The 23,246-nt window shown below is 35.8% G+C and overlaps 1 protein-coding gene across 1 annotated transcript; it reads right to left on the bottom strand.

The window, feature by feature from the left end:
- Positions 1-8,375: 8,375 nt before the first annotated feature.
- Positions 8,376-18,466, bottom strand: LOC149212581 (disease resistance protein Roq1-like). The gene is given in 6 exon segments (XM_089388731.1): positions 8,376-9,194; positions 14,811-14,816; positions 15,888-16,130; positions 16,271-16,546; positions 16,686-17,769; positions 17,877-18,466. Coding segments are annotated over 6 exon segments (3,018 nt in total).
- Positions 18,467-23,246: the final 4,780 nt, after the last annotated feature.

The following is a 23,246-nucleotide window of genomic DNA, read 5'->3' as shown; positions in this document are numbered from 1 at the left end:
CCCCTTTGACCCCCATACAGACCCAATAGGAAATAAAAACTGCCAATTAATGATTTATCGGGTCCGATCTTAAAGATAAAACCTGAGTACTTGCCGACTCGATATCCGTCGGCATCATACGGACCTGATAGGAAATAAAACTGCCACTTAATGATTTATCGTGTTCGATTTCAAAGATAGAACCTGATTACTTTTCGACTTGATATCCGACCCGATATTCGTCGGATCCCGTCTCTTTCGATGGATGGCTAAGATTGGCCTGAACTTCAGCGAATTAAACTGTATTTGATACACCATCGTATCCGATCTCCGAAATAAACCCCATTCTAGTTAACTACGTGATTTCCATTGGATCTGTGGCCTGTTGTTCGGACGATCCATATCTTCTTGTGGGTTTATCACTTTCATATTTGGTTCTTCTTTCATATTTTTTATTTTTCTTTCATTTTGTGATAAAACTGAAAATAAAACTTAAATAACAATGGATACTACAAGAAGGTTATGTAGAAATCAAAGAGGAAATGATTCCATTTAAGTTGTGGTAGATAGATTTTCTAAAATGGCACATTTCATTGCATGTAAAAAGACTAGTGATGCAACACATATTGCTAATATGTTTTTTCAGAGGTTGTAAGGTTACATGGATTGCCTATAAGTATTGTGTCTGATAGGGATACAAAGTTTTTTGGGCATTTCTGGAGAACTCTTTGGAAGAAACTAGGTGCTAACCTTAGTTTTAGTTCAGCATATCACCCTCAAACAGATGGATAGACCGAAGTGGTAAACAAAAGCTTAGGAAACATATTGAGAAGTTTAGTGTATCAAAATCCTAAGCAATGGGATTTAGCACTTGCTCAAGCTAAGTTTTCTTATAATGACACTCCAAACCGAAGTACTGAAATGAGTCCATTTCAGATTGTTTTTCGAATGAATCCAAGAGGTGTGTATGAGCTTAGAAATTTGGGTAAACAGGAGACAAGAAGTGCAAAAGATGAAGAGTTTGCAGATTAGATGCAGAGACTACAAGAAGATGTCAAATACAAATTGTAGGAAAGCAGTGGAAAATACAAACATAGAGATGATATGAGGAGGAGAGAAAAATAATTTGAAGTGGGAGATCTAGTGATGGTATACCTTAGAAAAGAAAGATTACTTGTTGGGACTTAGAATAAACTAAAGATAAGAAAGATAGGGCCATGCAGAATTGTGAGGAAGTTTTCAACTAATGCTTATGAAATTGAATTTCCAGAAGGGATTGGAATATCACCTATCTTCAATGTGGTAGATTTGTATCCATACAAAGAGACAGAGACAAAGCTATAGAAGGAACCTACAGAAGATGAAGTTCAAAATTTAAACTCGGAAGAACAGATGCCAAAGACAATCAAGAAAGAGGTGGATGCTGTTTTGGAGAAAAGAGTATCCAAAAGAACTAGAGGACGAGTTTATTTTCAGTATCTAGTCAAATGGAAGGGACAACCAGTGGAGGATGCTAGGTGGATAACAACAACAAAATTACAGAAGTATGGAGTAAATCCTGAAAGTTCGATGAAGAATTATTTTCTTCTCTGGGAGTCTATTGCAGGAGCATCCAGACTTAGCCAACAACGTGATTTTCTGTTCACATGTTGTGGCTGACAAGAGATGAGTTTCGTTGACCTGAGTGGTCAAAATCAGTTTTAGTAGAGAGGGTTGGATCTCTCAAATTTATCTTTGCTTTAATTATTGTAATACTTAGATCACTGTATTATTTTTAGACTAAGAGATAAGTTGTTAATATAGGCGTGTATCAGAGCTTGAGAATAGGGATTTAATTTTTAGACTGATAAAAATAGATATTGAATTGTCAATGCAGTTAGGATAGGATTCGATTCATAAAAGGAAAAATAATGTAATGACAGAGAGATGAGATGATCGATAATAGAGTGAGTAAGCAAGAGGTGTGACAAAGATAGGGTTTGATATTGAAATAGATGTCAAACAAACTGTTGTAATCGAGCCGATAGGGCCATGACTTTGTAATTTCCATTTTGTTGAATAATTGATTGAAGTGTGGTGTGGACGCACTATTCTGGTGTAGAAATTCTCTTATGACTGTGTATCAACGTTCTGGACCCTAATAGGGTATTTTTCTCTGTTTATACATTTTATTTATAAATCACAGTCAATTAGTGTTAAGCATTAATACTGAGTTTAAGCGCTAAACCTTTCCTTAAGTGCCTTTATTAAAAGTATGAATTAAGCACGTGGGTGGTATTGATAAGTGGGAAGCGGTATCTCGCGCGCCCTAAAGGCTGTAAATGGTATTCCTAAAATTCACGCGATTAACCTTAGCAGGTGACACGTAGCATGGGAAAACCACTTTTCTCGCGCGCTCTCGACCTGATATCGGTCGTGCAAGATTTCACGCGAGATTGCGCGATAGCCGTTCGATTGGACAGGTCACATCAATGGTGGAGATCGTCTGGGTTAGTTGGTGAGCGGACGACACGATATCCATTGGATCTGGAGAAGTGAGATCAATAGCGCGGATTGAAGCACTTGATAAAAGGAGAAGTCAACAAGGGACTGATAGTGATTTGTCAAACAAGCGGGACCCTCAGGGGGAAAATCCACATACAAAATTTGTTGTGCGTAGTTGATTGGTGACAAAGTTAACTAGTAGTCGAATTAAAGACTACCACCTCATTTTCGTCAACCTCCTGTTTCATTTAGTGTTTGGATTTGTATGGTAATGTTTGTGAATGTTACATTTGTTTTGTTATTTTCTGTATGTGTATGTAATTGTCTATTAGTAATTAGTTGGTGATGAAGAAAGGAGACAATCGTGTCAATAGTTTGTTGGAGGATTGATACTGCACAATTATTTCATTTAATTTTAGGTATCACAACTTTTGACAACTAATTAATTCTTAATAGTGTCCCTCCAAGTATTACTAAATATATCTTGAATAGTAGTTTTAATTTTAAATTTTTTCAGTTACCTCAGTGTATTGAGATGATAGATATTGTTAATAACTTTAATGATGAGAATTGATGAAATAAAAATTTTGAATCCAATGTGACAATGCAGTAGTGTTGAATGACAAAAAAATGTCAATAATAAAAATGTAGCCAATTACAAATAGCCTTCATTGTGATTAATCTCAAACTATTTTCTTTTACTATTCTTCTTGTCACCCTTGTTAGTTTTTCCATAATTTTATACTGATTATATGAAAATGGCAGTTGAAATTGTAAACCATTCAAATCTTTAACCCAAACTATTGTAGTAAATATCTTACCTTCTCTCTCTTTTTCTCCAATATTAATAGGTTGAATTACTATTACAAAAAAATGAATGCACATTGTAAATAATTTTTTTGTGCTTACATTAAAATCAATCACACTATTAATCCAATCATTTTAAAATTAATGTACCATCATACATAGAGTTACATCAAATCAGAAATCAATATCTACACTAAAATCAATGCATCTATTTCAAGCAATCAAATAGGATTTGATAAAAACATCTACACTAAAGTCAATGTATCTAATGCAAGCAATCAAATAGAACTAGAAAACAACATCTACACTGAAATCAATGCATCTAATGAAAGCAATCAAATAAGATTAGAAATCAACATATAAACTGAAATTAAGCCATCTAGTGCAGGCAGTCAAATATAATTAGAAATCAACATATACTCTAAAATCAATACCTCTAGTGCAAGCAATCAAATAGAATTAGAAATCAACATCTATATTGAAATCAATGCATCTAGTGCAAGCAATCAAATAGAATTAGAATACATCTACACTGAAATCATTGCATCTAGTGCAAACAATCAAATAGGATTAGAAATCAACATCTACACTGAAATCAATGCATCTAGTGAAAACCATCAAATATCATTAAAAATCAACATCTACATTGCATCTAGTGCAAGCAATCAAATAGGATTATAAATATCCATCTATAATGAAATCAATGCATCTAGTGAAAGCAATCAAATAGGATTATAAATAACCATCTACTCTTAAATCAATGCATCTAGTGCAAGTAATCAAATAGAATTAAAAAACATCTACGCTGAAATCAATGCATCTAATGCAATAAATCAAATAGGATTATAAATCAACATCTACACTGAAATCAATGCATCTAGTGCAAGAAATCAACATCTACACTGAAATCAATGCATCTAGTGCAAGCAATCAAATAGGATTAGAAATCACTATGTACACTGAAATTAATGCATTGAAAAAAATATTCTTCTCTCTCTCCCCCCTCCATCTATATCTATATCTCCCTCCATCTCTGTCTCTCTATCTCACCCCTAAACATACACTCTCTCTCCATCTCTCCCTTGTCACTCCCTCCCTCTCTCTCCACTTTTCTTTCTCCATGTCTTTCTTCTTCCCTCCATCTCTCCCCTTCCAACTCCATCCCTTTATCTCACCCTCTCTCCTCCTCTCTCTTTCCCTTCCTCTTTGTCCCTTTCTCTCCCACCTCCCTCTCTCCCCTCCCATATCTCTCTCTTTCTCTCTCTCTCTTTGCCCTCCAACCCTATCACTTTCTCCCTCCCTCTCTCCTTCTTTCTCTCCCTCCTCCATATTTGTGTCTCCGTCTCTCTCTCTCTTAGTCTTATCTCCCTCTCTCATTCCTCTCCTTCTCTCTCTATTCATTCCTCATCTCCCTTCTAATTTAGTTTATCTCCTCCAATGTAAGAAACGAAATAGGATTACCAGAATCAATGCATCTAATGTAAGAAATATTCTTTCCTCCCCCCCTCCATCTATATCTATATCTCCCTCCATCGCTCCTTCTTTGTCTCTCTAGCTCACCCCTCCAAAATGCACATTCTCTCTCTCTCTCTCTCCATATCAGTCTATATCTCCCTCCCTTTATCTCTCTCTTCTTCCCTCTCTTCACCTTCTATTTGTATCTCTATCTTCCTCTATCTCTTTTGTATTTCTATATCATCCCAAAAACATACACCATATTTCTCCATATATATCTATCTCTTCCTCCCTCTTCCTCTCCCTCTCTCTCGCTCTTCCCCTTCTCTCCCTCTCTCACCCTTTCTATCTCTCTTCCCTCCTAATCTCCTCTCTCCATCTCTCTCCATCTCCCTTATTTATCCCTCTCTCTCTCCCTTCCTCTCTCCTTCTCTCTCTCACGTCCCCACTCTCTTCCTTCCTCTCTCTCCCTTTCTCTCTCACCTCCCTCGGTCTCTCCCCCTCATCTCTCTCTCTCTTTCTCTCTCTCTCTCTCTCTCCATCTTTGTCTCTCTATCTCACTCCAAAACATATACACTCTCTCTCCATCTCTCCCTTGTCACTTCCTCTCTCTCTCCCCACTTTTCTCTCTCTTTGTCTTTCTCCTTCCCTACTTCTCTCTCCTTCCAACTCCATCTCTCTATCCCTCTCTTTCTCCTCCTCTCTCTCAAATCTTCTCTCTCGCCTTTCCTCTCTCTCCCTTTCTCTCAATCCCTCTATCTCTCCACCTATATCACTCTATGTCTTTGTTCTTCCCTCCCATATATATCTATAGGAAATATATATCATGATATATTATAATATAACAAATTTAATACTGTATTAATTAAAAGCTATTAAGTGTAATAATATTTATATTATAATATATTAATATTAATATTAGATTTAATAATAATATTAATATGAATATTAATATTTCAATATTAATATTAGATTTAATGATGTTTTTTACATGGCATGATAACAAAATTTATAATAAAACTACATCAAATGAATATTTTAATATTACTAAATATTTATGTTTATAGAGATTTTAATATATCCATAGGATATGATTTTCCTTTTAAATATTTATTTTATAAATAATTAATGAAAATAAATATTAAAAGATTTTGGATTATTTGTGTTGAATTAACCTTTTTTACTTTGATTTAAGAAATGGTAGTGACTTTAGTAAACAATAAAGATGTTTAAAATTTTACTTAATTTGAAATTTTAATATGGTAAAAAAAAATTGTTGAAGGTAAATTTATGATTGATTCAAATTCAATGTATATGATAAAGAACGAATTATTAAGTGCATGAGATAATTGTAATTTAGTTTTTTTTCCGATATGATTATTTCATTTTTGTTTAGGGCGGACATTAATTTTTTCTATTTTTGTTATTATTTATTCAACGCACGGACATAAACATATTTAGATTTCTAATTTTTTATTTTTATGTTGGCCGACATTAGCTAAAATTTAGCTTTGAGCACATACATACTTACACATTGGGGTCATACTAGGTTGTAGAATGCCCCCAACCCAATAAGATATAAAATAGGATATATAATGATGATGAGCATGATTAACTTCAACTAATATTTCTATGGTATATAGGACCTTAAGAAAGTAAGAAATTAATTAAAATTCTTTAATATATTATTTCTATGCTAAAATAGAAGTGAAAGAAGCCCTCCGAGATCACCATAGACTTAATGAGTTAAAAGGTCATGAAGGTTGGTAGTTTAACAAATATTTTGAAAATTAGATCTAATGTGAGTATAAGATGGACAATTTAAGAGGAAGTGTTTTGTATCTTCAATGCAATTTAAGAGAAAATATTTTCCAACTTCAATCCTCCTAGGAACACATAGGTGACAAACTCTTTCGTCCCATGTTGTTTTGGGAATTGACCAAACCCAATTTCACTATGAAACTCATGAGAATTAGCTCTAACCTTGGTAGTTCATTTTCTTCTTGACACTAACATAGAGATAAATTTGGTTTTGGAGATTTGGGTTTATCGCCTCCTTATAATACACTAATTTCATTTTTCCCTATAGCTCTTTATTTTCCTACAAGTCCTCCAATTAGAAAGTAATAATATTTTTAATATTATTTGAATTTTGTAAGATGATCTCCTCCTTTATTCCCTAATGTTCTGGCAAAGACTGGGCATCCTTAAGCCACCCTCCCTTGAGTTGAAAGTGGAGGTTTTTTCTAGAGTTAGAAGCAATTTTTAGAAGCCTCTTGACATCCAATGTTGTACAACTTCTTATACATATGATATCTAATCATAGCCATATTTCCAATGGGGTAAAGGCTTGCTTCAATTAGGAGGATAGGGAAGGGAGCATTCCCTTTAATCTTGAGGTTGTAGCTTATACTCTCCATTTTGATTTGTTGAATCTTCCTTCACAACTCTTTGGATATAGTGCAACCCCAAATTCTACATTCATATAAAATAACGTGAGTGACATCTCAAAGATGAGATTCTTTTTATCATAGATCTAAAGACCTAGGCACTTGCAGTTATTTCGAAGCCCATAGTAAGCTTCTCGACCTCCATTTATCATTTTCTAAATGCCATAATTCTAATTGAGGTTATGATGGATGTCAATTCCCAAATATTTGTATAAAAGAATATTCTCCAAAAAATTATTTTCATAAATAAAAGTATCATAAGTGATTATTTTGAGCTTTAATTATCATAAATTTAGTTTTGTCTATATTTAGAGTCATCTATTTTGGAGCCCAAATCATAAAAAAATCTAACTTACCAAAAAACAATATTATCAATATAAAAAAAATCTATTAAATTTATTTATATATTATTTAAGTATTAAAAAGTAAAATAATATATAATACTAGAACAAAAAGTATTTTCAAACATCCAATTATAAATCTATTTTAAGATATAAAATATTGATTACCTATTATCATAATAATATATTTTTTAAAAATAAAAATAAAAATATTAATATTAAATTATTTAAAAATATAAAAAATCAATTATTTTATAAAATTTAATTTCTAAAAGACCATGTAATATAAAATTATAATCATTTAAAAATAAATTTAAAATATGATAAAATTTAAAAATAAATATCTAAATATTAATTAAAAAATTAATTAATTTATTTATTTTAAAATAAAATATATATCACGAACCATTTAAATATAGTTAATGAAGCAAACTAAAAGATTGAACAATTAGCTGAAAGTATATACACTCGTTAAAATCTTGACTACCAGATTGTGAGGTATTTTTCTCGTATTTGCAATTGGATTAATTTGTTCAAAAATTAAATTAAAATGTCATTTTAAAGCTTCGGTATTTGCTTTAACTCTTTCGTGTATTTGCGTTAAAATGTATTGGGTATCTACGTTAAAATATTTTTAATTAATAATTTAAATTCTTAACATGTTTATTTAATTTTATTTTGAATTTGAACTTTAGACGTGTATATAAAATTCACAAAAATTACAATTCTACCTGGTAGCCGTTACAACTGAATAAATGTGAATCTTCATATCATTAGAACTCAATAAATGATACACAGAAAACTCTTTGGGATTCAAACGGGATTTAAAACAATTGAACCAAAATTTAGAATTGCCAACTCATACAGCTCTCTCAGAACAACGGCCAAAATTTAGCTGAGAGCAGCCGTCCATGCTGAGAGTTTCGAGGCTCGTCAACCCGCCAAGTGATTATGGTAGGCTCTGCAGTTGTGATCAGTCGTCTAAGCCAAGTGATTCTGGTAGGCTCTGCAGCTGGGAGCAGCTGATCATGCGGAGAGTTTGGAGGCTCGTCAACCCGCCAAGTGATTCTGGTAGGCTCTGCAGCTGGGAGCAGCGGTACATGCGGAGAGTTTGGAGGCTCGTCAACCCGCCAAGTGATTCTGGTAGGCTCTGCAGCTCGAAGCAGCCGTCCAAGTCTAGAGTTTGGAGGCTCGTCAACCCGCCAAGTGATTCTGGTAGGCTCTGCAGCTGGGAGCAGCTGTCCAAGTCGAGAGTTTCGAGGCTCGTCAACCCGCCGAGTGATTCTGGTAGGCTCTGCAGCTGGGAGCAGCCGTACATGCGGAGAGTTTGGAGGCTCGTCAACCCGCCAAGTGATTCTGGTAGGCTCTGCAGCTGGGAGCAGCGGTTCATGCCGAGAGTTTGGAGGCTCGTCAACCCGCCAAGGGATTCTGGTAGGCTCTGCAGCTGGGAGCAGCGGTGCATGCGGAGAGTTTCGAGGCTCGTCAACCCGCCAAGCGATTCTGGTAGGCTCTGCAGCTGGGAGCAGTCGTCCAAGTAGAGAGTTTCGAGGCTCGTCAACCCGCCAAGTGATTCTGGTAGGCTCTGCAGCTGGGAGCAGCTGATCATGCGGAGAGTTTGGAGGCTCGTCAACCCGCCAAGTGATTCTGGTAGGCTCTGCAGCTGGGAGCAGTCGTCCAAGTAGATGTTGAAATCTAATTTCAACGCAGTCGTACGCTCCCCAAAACCGCCAGCAAAAACCACAAACCGGTTTAAAGATTTCTCGGACCGCCTACCTGCAGAGAATGGTTTTCGTACACAAGGGCCCGAGAAAATGTGGAGCTGACACGTGGTTGACCCCTGACGTAACGCAACGTAAGAATCTCGGAGGTTAACTTTCAGCACTTGTTGGTCTTCCGATATTGCCCTCCACCGTCGGATGTGCTCCACTCCTTTCAACCGTTGATTGCCAAACCTGCATACGGCAAACATTAAATTCATAGCGTGGAGTAAATCAAAGTTTTGTTGACCATACGGTTAATTAATGCAATGTCATAGTGGTAGGTAGTATATTGAAGTTTTCATATATTGCACGTAAATGTTTTTAATCGGAGGTATGGGCGCATGTGCTCATTAACTAAGTATTGTAAGGGATATGGGTACGTAATTTTTTTTATATTTTTTATGCGTTGACCATATTTGGGTAATGGTATGTAAAAAGATCAGAGACACGAGTTAAAAAAAACACAGATGAACCAGCCAAGTAGAAATATGCTCGTGGGTTGTAATGGTGGTGGTGTTGATTTTGTAAAACAGAGGGTGTATGCACAGCAGTGCACAAATATGTTGTAATGTTTTTTGTGGGAATTGAAAAACAGAGGTGAAGGAAAACCATGTGTGGTTTTGGACAAGTAGTGGATAAAGGAAATGGTGGAGCGTGAATTTTTGTAAGCCTGTGTAATTTTGTTTTTCACAGCAGTAATCTTATGTAAGTCTTTATATTACAGCAGTAAAGTTTTGTTACAGCAGTGAATGTAAAATGGGATTTACAGCAGTAAACCCAGCTCAGTGAATTCTCAGGTGAAAACACAGTGAATGTTTTTTTTGTTGAATGTTTTTCTTGTGGTGAATCCCTCTCAGTAACAGAGGATGAATATGTATGAGGAAATATATTTGTGAATAGAAATGTTTTGTGTCAGTTTAATGGTTTGATCTGAGTCATTTTGTTTCTAAGAGGTTTTCTGTCAAAAGATCCTGGACAGAGTAAACAGAGCATTGGCTCTGTGGTAAACATATTGTTTGTTTTTGGTATTTTGCATTAAAAATACCCAACAGTGGTATCAGAGCAGGCTTAGGCTCTTTGAAGGAGACAAAGAAGCTGAAGGGAGAAGGTTGTTGCTGCAGCAAAACTTCTCAGGCAGACAGAAGACTCAGACAACAAAGGATTCAGGTATTCTTCATAGCTATCTTGTTTGTTATTGAAGAGACAGTCAGTGTTTTAAATACACAGTCAAGGAATGGCCAGCACAAGCACTGGTATGGGTTTGTTTAACACCCAGCTCCCACAGTTTAATGGGAAGAACTATGACTACTGGTCAATAACTATGACAGCTCTGCTTGCTTCCCAAGATTTATGGGAAATAGTTGAAGAAGGTTTTGAAGAACCAGCAGATGAAACTGAGTTCAATGCATTAACTCAGGGAGAGAAGGATCTGCTGAAGAACAATAGGAAGAAAGATTCAAAAGCCCGTGTGTTGTTGTATCTAGCAGTAGACCAGAGTATGTTTCCAAGGTTAGCAGCAGCTAAGACAGCCAATGAAGCATGGCAAACCCTCAAGACAGCCTATCAAGGCATGGAGAGAGTGAAGACAGCAAAGCTACAATTGCTGAGAAAGGATTTTGAGAACTTGAACATGAAGGAGTCAGATAACATTGACTCATTCTTCACTCATGTGATTGGTGTAATCACACAAATGAGAACTCATGGAGAAACCATTGAAGACAGAAGAATTGTGGAGAAAATATTGAGGGTCTTACCCTCAAGGTTTGATGCCATAGTCACCACCATTGAAGAGACAAAGGATCTCTCAAGCTATTCAGTTGATGAGCTACATGCATCACTGATAACACATGAGCAGAGGTTGAGTAGGAATGAAAACTCATCTCTTGAGCAAGCCTTCAAGACCCAGATGTCCTTTGGAAGAGGCAGAGGTCAAGGCAGAGGAAACAAAAGAGGAAGAGGCAGAAGCCAGAATAGAGGTGGAAGGAACAACTCATCAAATGCACAAGGAAGAGGCAACAATCCAAATCAGAACCAAGGCCAAGGCAGCAGCCAACAAGGAGGACAACATCATGCTCAAGGACAAAGGTATGATAAATCTAATGTTCAATGCTATTATTGCAAAAAGTATGGACATTATGCTAGTGATTGTAGAAAGAAACAGCATGATATGAACAGCAGACAAAATGCAAATGTTACAAGAGAAAACAACAGTCAAGAAAATGTCCTGTTAGCTTGTAACATGGCTGAAACACATAGTGAGGACATATGGTTTTTAGACTCAGGTTGCAGCAACCATATGACCGGAAACATAGCCTTCTTTTCTGCCCTAGATAAAAATGTGAAATCAGAAGTCACACTAGGAACTGATAGTAAAGTGTCTGTTATGGGAAAAGGAGAAATAAAAATACTTTCAAAGCAAGGAGAAAAGAAAACCATAGCAGATGTATACTATGTCCCTGGCATGAGATGTAACCTCTTGAGTGTTGGACAGCTTGTCCATAAGGGGTACAATGTTTTCTTTAAAAATGATGTATGCACTATCATGGATATACCACCCAGCAAAAGATGCATTGCTGAAGTGAAGATGACAAGGAACAGGATGTTCCCCTTGAGGATCAGGGCAGATTTGAAAATCAAAAATGAAATTGCAGCAGTTACCCAAGAGGCCTTCCAAAGCGTGCCAAAGGATGAAAATTGGTTGTGGCACTTGAGATTTGGTCATCTCAATTTTGGAGGTCTAAACTTGTTGAGTAGGAAAGGAATGGTAAGAGGATTACCATTGATAGAGAAACCGGACAGCCTATGTGAAGGCTGCATTTTGGGAAAACAACACAGAGAAAGTTTTCCATCAGGGAAGAGCATAAGGGCAAAGACACCCTTAGAGATTATCCACTCAGATTTGTGTGGACCAATGCAAGCTCCATCATTAGCAGGCAGCCTATATTTCTTGACATTCATTGATGATTTTACAAGAAAGACTTGGATATATTTCCTTAAAAACAAAAGTGAAGTCTTTGAGAAATTCCAAAACTTCAAAGCACTTGTGGAGAACCAAAGTGGGCTGCACATAAAAGTATTGAGAACTGATAGAGGAGGTGAGTATATCTCCAAGGAATTCCTAAGATTCTGTAGAGAAAATGGAATTCACAAACAGTTTACAACTCGGTACACCCCACAGCAAAATGGAGTTGCTGAAAGGAAAAACAGGACCATTATGGATATGGCAAGGAGCATGTTGAAGGCAAAGCATTTGCCAAATGAGTATTGGGCTGAAGCTGTACATTGTGCAGTTTATATATTGAACAGGTGTCCTACAAAAGCAGTCATGAACAAAGTGCCAGAAGAGGCATGGAGTGGGAGAAAGCAAGGAGTCACCCACATGAGAGTTTTTGGGTGTGTGGCCTATGCACACATTCCGGATCAGCTAAGGAGGAAGTTGGACAGCAAAGGGGAGAAATGCATCTTCATTGGATACAGTGATGAATCCAAAGCCTACAGGCTGTACATTCCATCTACCAAGAAGTTCTTTGTCAGCAGGGATGTTCAATTCATTGAAGAGGAAGCTTGGGATGGAAGCATAGAGAAAACAGTGAATGTCAAAAACTGTTTGTCTCACGATGAAGATGAAGAGGAGGTGGCTGAAATGAATCCCCAAACAGCAGCACCAACACAAGGACAGCAAGGGACACCATTGAGGATCAATGAGAGTGCTTCTCCAAGCACACCACAAGGAGGAAATTCAAGTGCATCTTCAAGCACTTGCACACCAAGTGAAAGAGGTAAGAAATTTAGAAATCTAAGTGACATTTATGAAGAAGGAATGAATTCCTTATTTGCCTTATTTTGTCATGTTGATGATCCTATTCATTTCGAAGATGCAATCAAAGATAGGAAATGGATAGAAGCTATGGATGAGGAGATGAATGCCATAGAGAGAAACAAAACATGGGATTTGGTTGAGTTACCAAAAGGCAAAGAAGTCATTGGTGTGAAATGGGTCTACAAGACCAAGAGCAATGCTGAAGGCAAGATTGAAAGGCACAAGGCAAGGCTGGTTGTCAAGGGCTACAAGCAGCAGTATGGGAGAGATTATGAGGAGACTTTTGCACCGGTTGCAAGAATGGAAACCGTGAGAGCAGTGCTGTCCATAGCAGCACAAAACAAATGGAAAGTCTACCAAATGGATGTGAAATCAGCATTCCTAAATGGAGTGTTAATGGAAGAGGTCTATGTGGAACAGCCTCTCGGATATGAGAAGAAAGGTGAAGAGCACAAAGTGTGCAAATTGAAGAAAGCTCTTTATGGGCTGAAGCAAGCGCCAAGAGCATGGTACAGCAGGATAGATTCATATCTATTGGATAATGAATTTGACAAGTGTGAAGGAGAACCCACAGTCTACATCAAGGAAAAGGATGGTAAGATTTTAATTGTTGTTTTATATGTTGATGATGTGATTTTCACAGGTAATGATGATCAGCTCATTAAAAATTTTAAATCAGTCATGAAGGATGAATTTGAAATGACTGACATGGGTTTCTTGAGATACTTCTTAGGCATAGAAGTAGATCAAAATGAAAAAGGAATTTTTATATCTCAAGCAAGATATGTAAATCAAGTTTTGGACAGATTTAACATGCAAGAATGCAAGGCAGCCATCACTCCCACAGTAATGGGATTAAAGCTCAGCAGAGAGGACAGCAGCAAGGATTTTGATCCTAGCTTGTATAAAAGTATTGTGGGCAGCCTTATGTATTTAACAGCAACTAGGCCTGATTTAATGTATGCTGTTAGTCTAATTTCCAGGTTCATGGAGAGGCCAAAGGAGGCACATTGGCAGGCAGCAAAGAGAATTTTGAGGTATGTCAAAGGCACCAAAATGTTTGGAATTTTATATCATGCCTCAGAACATTCAGATTTGGTTGGATACACAGACAGCGATTGGGCTGGAAGTGTAGATGATCGGAAGAGCACTTCCGGTTATGTTTTTAATATGGGTTCAGGAGCCATTTCATGGGCTTCTAAGAAGCAGTCCATTGTAGCATTGTCTACAGCAGAGGCTGAATATGTGGCAGCTACAGCAGCAGCATGTCAAGCAGTGTGGATGAGAAGAATGTTGAGAAGCTTAGGTCAAGAGCAGGCAAAACCGACAGTGATCTTTTGTGACAATAGCTCAGCTATTGCATTGTCAAAGAATTCAGTGTTTCATAAGAGAACGAAACACATTGATACCAGGTTTCACTACATCAGAGAATTGGTGAACAATGGAGAAATTGTCCTAGAACATTGCAGGACTCAAGAACAGGTAGCAGACATCTTGACAAAGCCACTTGATCAGAAGAGCTTTGAATTTTTGAGAAAGTGTCTCGGTATGACCGAATGCCCAGCTGTTGAAATTAAAGGGGAGTGTTGAAATCTAATTTCAACGCAGTCGTACGCTCCCCAAAACCGCCAGCAAAAACCACAAACCGGTTTAAAGATTTCTCGGACCGCCTACCTGCAGAGAATGGTTTTCGTACACAAGGGCCCGAGAAAATGTGGAGCTGACACGTGGTTGACCCCTGACGTAACGCAACGTAAGAATCTCGGAGGTTAACTTTCAGCACTTGTTGGTCTTCCGATATTGCCCTCCACCGTCGGATGTGCTCCACTCCTTTCAACCGTTGATTGCCAAACCTGCATACGGCAAACATTAAATTCATAGCGTGGAGTAAATCAAAGTTTTGTTGACCATACGGTTAATTAATGCAATGTCATAGTGGTAGGTAGTATATTGAAGTTTTCATATATTGCACGTAAATGTTTTTAATCGGAGGTATGGGCGCATGTGCTCATTAACTAAGTATTGTAAGGGATATGGGTACGTAATTTTTTTTATATTTTTTATGCGTTGACCATATTTGGGTAATGGTATGTAAAAAGATCAGAGACACGAGTTAAAAAAAACACAGATGAACCAGCCAAGTAGAAATATGCTCGTGGGTTGTAATGGTGGTGGTGTTGATTTTGTAAAACAGAGGGTGTATGCACAGCAGTGCACAAATATGTTGTAATGTTTTTTGTGGGAATTGAAAAACAGAGGTGAAGGAAAACCATGTGTGGTTTTGGACAAGTAGTGGATAAAGGAAATGGTGGAGCGTGAATTTTTGTAAGCCTGTGTAATTTTGTTTTTCACAGCAGTAATCTTATGTAAGTCTTTATATTACAGCAGTAAAGTTTTGTTACAGCAGTGAATGTAAAATGGGATTTACAGCAGTAAACCCAGCTCAGTGAATTCTCAGGTGAAAACACAGTGAATGTTTTTTGTTGTTGAATGTTTTTCTTGTGGTGAATCCCTCTCAGTAACAGAGGATGAATATGTATGAGGAAATATATTTGTGAATAGAAATGTTTTGTGTCAGTTTAATGGTTTGATCTGAGTCATTTTGTTTCTAAGAGGTTTTCTGTCAAAAGATCCTGGACAGAGTAAACAGAGCATTGGCTCTGTGGTAAACATATTGTTTGTTTTTGGTATTTTGCATTAAAAATACCCAACAGTAGAGAGTTTCGAGGCTAGTCAACCCGCCAAGTGATTCTGGTAAGCTCTGCAGCTGGGAGCAGCCGGACAAGTCGACAGTTTGGAGGTTCTTTAAATTGCCAAAGGAAGCTGGCAGCGACTTAATATCTGAACAACACCGTAACTTCAGGTAATTCAAGGACTGCAGACGACAAAATTCATCTGGCAAGATGGTCAGACCCACCGGTTCATTGTTGTTGTTGTGCAAGATAAATTTTTCGAGATAATTCAACCTCCCAATGGACTCTGGAATATTGAGAACACGACCATCAATTTCCAACTCCCTAATCTGCACAGGTGCCTGCAATTTCATATTTTAAATTGGGCTTGACACTGGATGGCACAATTTCTGTAAATTGTGCTAGAGCAAGTAAATTTTTATAATAAAGGTCAATTGAAAAATGCAAAACTGTAGACAAGAAAACAAAATCACATAATTACCTGGCATTCATCTGCCCAGATTGTTTCAAACTCCTTCCCCTTTATTTGTAAAACTCTTAAATTTTTCATTAAAATCCATGAAGGCAGGGAGGAGTACGGACAGTTAATCCAGCGGAGCCATATTAGCTCTGGTGGCTGAGCAACATTCAATATGCTTTCCACACAATCACCTTCTGCCGCAAGAAGCTGCAACCTGCCCGTTGGTTCCACAAGGCTTTTGAAATGTTGTGGAGACCATTCCGGGCCATCACTCGGAACAACGCTAACTCCACGCACCTAAAACACGATTGATCGATATTTATGCAAATTAGATGAAAAACTCAAAATTTATAGATAATTCACACCATAACGGCATTTCAAAATTTGATATCAGAACATTATTTTCAGTGTCACTCTGAAGCTTCAAAATACGTACAGGAGAGTGCTGATAAAGAAGGTTGTCAGTTGGACGCCAAAAACGACGCCAAGAGTCTGGAGGCTCTTTCTCCGCCAGGTCTCTCCCCATATCCCTAAGGTGGTCGTGCATTCTTATTCGATTTTCTTCGTCTACTTCCACAAGACACCTGTTTTGTAGATTCCGAAAACCCAGCTCTCCTTCCCAGCCAGATCCGTCCCATATTCTTATCGCTGTGTTTCTGTCTTTGTGTAGAAAGAAACAAGCAATGTCTAAGAATATGTGCTTCTCCTCTTCCTCCAGACCGTCATAGCTAATTCTGAGTCTGCTTTGGATATCCGTGGGAAGTGCTTTGGAGATTTTGCGGTATTGGGCATGCCAATACTTCAAATGTTTTTCACCATGCAGATGCGCCCCAAGCACTGTGAGAGATAGCGGCAATCCATTACAGGCTTCCAAAAACAGATTAACTACTTCTTCAAAATCCACATCTGGATAAGATTTGTCAAAGGCGTGAGAACAGAAGAGCTCTTTCGACTGTTGCGGATCCAGTCCTGTGAGCTTGTATATGCACGACTCTACAATTCCCCCTCTTATAAGAACATCCATATTACGAGAGGTAACTAAAATCAAGCTACCGGATGGCAGGACATCCTTAGCTGGTGAAAGTAATGCATTCATTTGCTTAATATCATCTACATCATCTAAAATGATGATAGCTTTAGAAGCTGCGAGATACCTACTCAGCATCTCTATACCTTCATCGATGCTGTTTATCTGCCCATTCCATTGAGCCAAGTCCTTAAGAAGCTGACTCTGCAAAGAAATTAAAGGTTTGTCTCTAACATCAAATAAAAAACAAGATCTATTGTATTGTAACATCTGACTGTTAAAGATTTCTTTTGCGAGGGTTGTTTTTCCAACGCCACCAAATCCCACAATTCCTATAATTCTAGTCTGGTCGCTTTGCTCCTGCAAACGCATTTCCCTTTCAAAATCTTCTATTTTCTGTTCCAAAGCGATTGGATATTTGGACACATGGAGCTTTCTTGGAACTTTTTTCAACACTCCTTCCACGACCTTTTCTAGGAGCTGTTGCTCGTCCCTAAACAATCGCGAGTCAGAAATGCCATCTACGTGATCCAATAAATTAAATCTAAAGACCAGCAAATTAAAGTTAAGACGGACAGAGAATTAGAGTGCAGTTCTCACCCATTATAAGCTTCCAGGTCAAAACCGCTTATGTCTGCAACTTTAAAAAGAGCGTCCTTCCACTCTTTCATAATGAGGGAGTCATATCGCGGCTTCTTTTGACCAGTTTGATGGTCGATTTCTTTCTTCTCTTCGAGCTTGCGCAGGGATCGGGCATACACTCCATTTTCGCCTCTTGTGCAGCAGAGCATGCAGGGAAGCCACGGGAGCAGGCGCAGGACTTTATGATAGAGTCCAGTTTCCTCCTGCGTCCACCGAAGTTCTGATGGCCGGACACAGTAGAAGACCGGAATGATAGGTGCCCTCGATTCGAACATCAAGACAAGCTCCTTCAAACACCAACTGGATTCGGCATATTTAGGAGAGAAAATAGCTATGTGCGCAGAGGCTCTTCGGATAGCACCTTCGATTTGAGGAGTTAAGCCATCTCCCTGTTGCAATTCTTGATTGTCCAGGAACACTCGCAATCCGTGCTTGGTGAGGCGATCGTAGAGATAGGTGGCCAATGTTTTCTTGCAGTCAGGACCTCTGTGGTTGATAAACACGTCATACACATAGGAGTCGGTGTTGGCGTACGAGGTGGATGCCATATTATCACAAGATTAGAATTATACGATTGTCTGGTTTCTCTCAGAACAACTGCAAAATGTCTACCAGAAGATGACCACTCGTAGACTCGGTCTTTCTTGCGCTGTAACTCGCAGCGGATGACCCCAAGTTACGACTAGTTTACTCGGCTTTTCTTGCGTTCTGTGTCTCTGAATACTTGCAATAAGTTGAGAACAAAAGCGCTTGCAATAAGTTGAGAACAAAAGCGCTCTGAAACCTGGTAGGCTCAGCAAATAGGGACCTCCGTTTATATTGAACGAAATTTATGACCTTATGACCTCTTTCTTTTAGTTTTTTTAATTTATTATAGAACGATGAAAGTGACATGGGCGCAGCAATTTCCGCGTTGAGAACCCACGACAACTTTTTTCTTCTTGTAGTCAAGAGGACCCATGACAACCGGCATGGCTTTAACTTTTGACACAGCGTTCTTCGTGAGAAATTCTATTCCGAGTGTGATAAGTCGATTACGGTCTTTTCTCAAGTATTATTTTGTCAGAAAGTGGAAGGAAAATGTAAAGGAAAGTATTATTTTAATGAAAACTTAATGCATTAAACATCTCACCACCAACCACCAATCACGTTTAGTGGATCCGTCGCGGATTGAGTGGAGATCACACATTTCAAAAGTGGATTCTTTTTTCTCCTACGGTGGAGACGATTGACATATTTTAAACATCTCACCACCAAGATGACACTTATTTGTCGGATGAGACTTAAACATCTCACCACCAATCACGTTTAGTGGATCCGTCACGGATATTTACAACTAAATTAAGGTAAACTTACTTATGAATAATGCATTTTTTAAGGTAAACTTACTTATGAATAATGCATTTTTTAATGATTAGGTTAAAATCATATTAGTTTCAAGTTTTTAATGTTTAATTATTTTATCTAAGATATTTTATTTTTTAAACGAAGGATAGCATGTTACTGTTTTTAGCATAAATGAATATTATGAATATAGGGTTTAGTTTGTTTAGTTAGAATGATATGTTTACTTGTTTAATAAAAAAACATCTTATAATACCATAAACAAAGAATACAATAAAATTCCAAAATATTAATCACATTAACAAAATAGTTAACAATACAAATACTAAAAATAGAAAAGAGTGATTGCATATGTCATACAAGATATTATGCATAGTTAAGCTTTTCAAGATTAATTCAATGAGTTTTGAAAAAAATAATCAAAGCTTAAATTGAATGGATAGACGAGCATAAATATATTTATTTAACTTTACAACTTATGTTATGCGAATCCCTTATTGTCATGGTATGGTTGTTTGGCCAAGGATAGATGTCAAGTGATAACAATAGATGCATAGAAAATGTGAGTTGTTTTGCAAGAAGCAAAGAAGGTGAATTGTGAAATTCTTTTCACTAAAATTGTGATATGTATTTAGGTTAATTTGAATAAAAGTGTTTCTACTAAAATGATTATCTATATTGCAAATTACAGGGAAGTAAAATGTATATTATTTTTTTTTATTTGTAAGGTTTATTTTAATGATGATTAGTTGTATTTAGAAAAAAATAAAAACACTCTTAAGAAAGATTGGAAATAAAAAGGCCCAATCGAATTTGTCAAATATGAGGAAAACTAGTTGTATTTAAAAAGGAAAAGAAAAGAAAAGAAGTCCCCTCTATAGAAAGATTGGAAATAAAAAACACCCAATAGAATTTTGTAAAATGTGAGGAAAACATTCAATTCGAGGATCATGGGTAGATGTTAAAAAATACCATTGATTTTACAGATCCTTTAAAGGTTAATTTTATAATTGTTTATTACAAATAGAAATTGAAGATGCATAAGAAACAATAATGAAAATTAAAGAGAATATGCACCACATTATCTATTTAAAATAAAATAATAATAAAATAAATAAAATATTTATTTAATAAAAATTCAGAACATGGTAACTCTATTATTTTAAACCATGGAAACTCTATTATTTTATTCCAATTTTTGTGGATGCTCTAGAATTGAAGAATTCAAATAAATTCATTCCCATCGAACAATTGTTTGCACCATAGATGGAAAGGAAAACAAGTTCACTCGGCCCAGGTTGAACTCGTTTTCTTTTCCATCTTTGTCTCTCAAAATATTTATTTTCTTAATCTTGATTGTTTTGAGAAAGTGGAAAGGAAAACGACCAGGGAAGTGGTTGGAATTTCGTTTCAATGAAGACGTAGTGCATTAAGCATTCTCACTTAGGCTTTGTCTTTAGTGCACCGACCACGTTTAGTGGACCCCTGGATTGAGTAGACACCACATATTTCAAAATTTGGATTCTTTTGGTTTTCGAAACACTTTTTTCTCATATTAGGGAGAACAACTCCTATGGATTGACATAAAGTTGAAAACAACTATTTTAATAAGTATTTTTATGGAACACTTATTTGTAGGATGAGACTTAATGTTTTTGCATTTTTAAGTGGTAAAACTTCAATCTGAAATTGGAAAAAAAAATATATACATATTAATTTTATTTATTTTGGCATGTGTAAGTGTTTGTTTGTATTTACTTAATTTAAAATATAATTTTTTTAATAAATAATTTTTTGTTTTTTAATGTTAAATTCATTATTTATTTTTTTAAATAATTTTTTGATGTATAAAAATATGTTTATAAGCAAATATGTAAACGTATTTAATAAAAGTAAAAAAGAATTTTTTATAAATCACTAAAAAAATTATTTTAAGTGGTATAGTTTTTCTTAATAATTATTTTTACTATCCATTATATTTTAGCTATTATATTTGAAAGATAAAGTAATGTTTCTACTCTTGTAATTATATTATTAAATTTCAATTAAATATTAAATCACTAACATGTAAATGGATTCTTACGACTAAATTAAAGTAAACACACTTGTTCATCGTTCATCAATATTATTCATCTTAAATAATTAAGTTAAAAACCATATTTTCAAAAAAATTATATTAGTTTCAAATTTTTAATGTTTAAGTTTCTTCATCATACTTAAAATATCTCATTTCTTTCTTTTACTACAAAGAGAAGCTTTCTATTAATAAAAAAGGAGGTACATCACATATACACATTATCAATACAAACACGATCATAAAAAGAAGAACCATTTACACCATAAAGGTATAATGTCCCTTAATAAATAATAATAATATTAATAATAATAGTAATAATAATAATATAATATTAAAATACAAGAAAATAAATAATAAACAATAAATAAAAAAATAGTAATAGTAAATAAATAATAAATAATAATAAAATAATAAACAACAATACTAAAGCTTTAAATAAATATAAATATAAATAAACAGAAAAATAGTAAAAAAAAGAAAATAAAACAAGAAAGTAGTAAAAATCAGTGAAGCTATCAAAAAATAAAAACAAAAAGAATAAAACAAGAAAGCATTAAAGTTGCATGTGGACACATGGAGTGTGTGCATGTGGTTCCCCTTCCAATATTTGCTCTATTTAATAGATGGTGAGAAAGATGAGAGGTATTCCATCATTCCACCATCCATTCTCTTGGGAGAATAGTGTTGTGAGACAAAGGATTCCATGGCAGTAGTACGTTGATTGAGGGCTCGGGGGTGGCCAGTTGTAGCAAGATTTTGTGCAACTGAGCTTAAGGTTGGGTGGAGAGTCATCTCCAAGACTTTGTTGTAGGTAGTAAAATTCAACTAGCATTCAACTAGCGTTCCACAGTTAAGTGGTCTCTCTTCACCCATATTTTTGTAATTTAATGTTAACTAATTGATAAAGTGCTTGTTGATTATAAATCACTTGATTAATCTAATTAATTATGTGTTGTTATTTCAGCGCTATTACATATGGTATCAGAGCTTAGGTTCAACTCTTAGGGCCTATAGACATTTTAATATAGAAAAATTCGATCTAAATGATTTATCGATTTCTTTTGGGAAGCCATCAACATTTATGAGCGAAAATTTCTACAGTATTTGAAGTAAATTTTCAGAAATAAATGATTCAAAGCATTGGAATCTATAATTTAATTTCATCGTTGAGCTTTGACGTGAATTGCTTTGATTTTTTTTTATTTAGAGGAAAATCAATTTCCTTTGGGAAAAAGGTTATCATTTTAATTTTTATAAAATCAGTGTAAAGAATTTTTCTCATTAATATTTTGAGGGGCTATTTAGAGAAAATGTTGCTTTGCTAATATGCTATCCTCTTAAAACAAGAATACCAAAAATTTGACATGTCCTGAGATGAAGATGCTTCTCTCTACATGCCAACCTTAGAATCAACTCCAATTCCAATTTTCGTTGAATTTTAGTGACAATAAAATCTCGGTCAATTATACTTCATCTCTCGAAAACCCAATACTGTCTATGTTAATCTCATAATTGTCAATAGATATTCAATTGACCTTATCTATTATAGGGAGTAAACTTTTCCATTTGATTTTTGACTTGAACATTGACATCATAAAATGAAAATCAAAATCCGTTTAGCTACGGTCAGGGCAAATAAAGATTGAAGAATCAAATTAGTTTGGATAATAATAATTTCAAATTAAAAATATTTATATGTTAAATAACGTAAATGTTTGAAATCTCGTGCAAAAACTATGTTCCATCAGTTGGAAATAATTAATTCCTACTTGTCTATGGTTGTAATTTTCTAATTGAGGAGTTTGTTCCTACATAATAGGAATAAGCTAGAATATAGTTTCTCCTAGTTTAGTGTGTGGTTGAGAGAATCTCTCAACCACACTACTGTACGTCTAAGATAGCATTCC

The sequence above is a fragment of the Pinus tabuliformis genome, chromosome 1_1 (genome assembly GCF_031772625.1).
Source record: "Pinus tabuliformis cultivar Carrire ecotype Pingquan chromosome 1_1, CPIR1, whole genome shotgun sequence".
Lineage (NCBI taxonomy): Eukaryota > Viridiplantae > Streptophyta > Pinopsida > Pinales > Pinaceae > Pinus > Pinus tabuliformis.
This window is presented reverse-complemented; position numbering and strand designations above follow the sequence as displayed.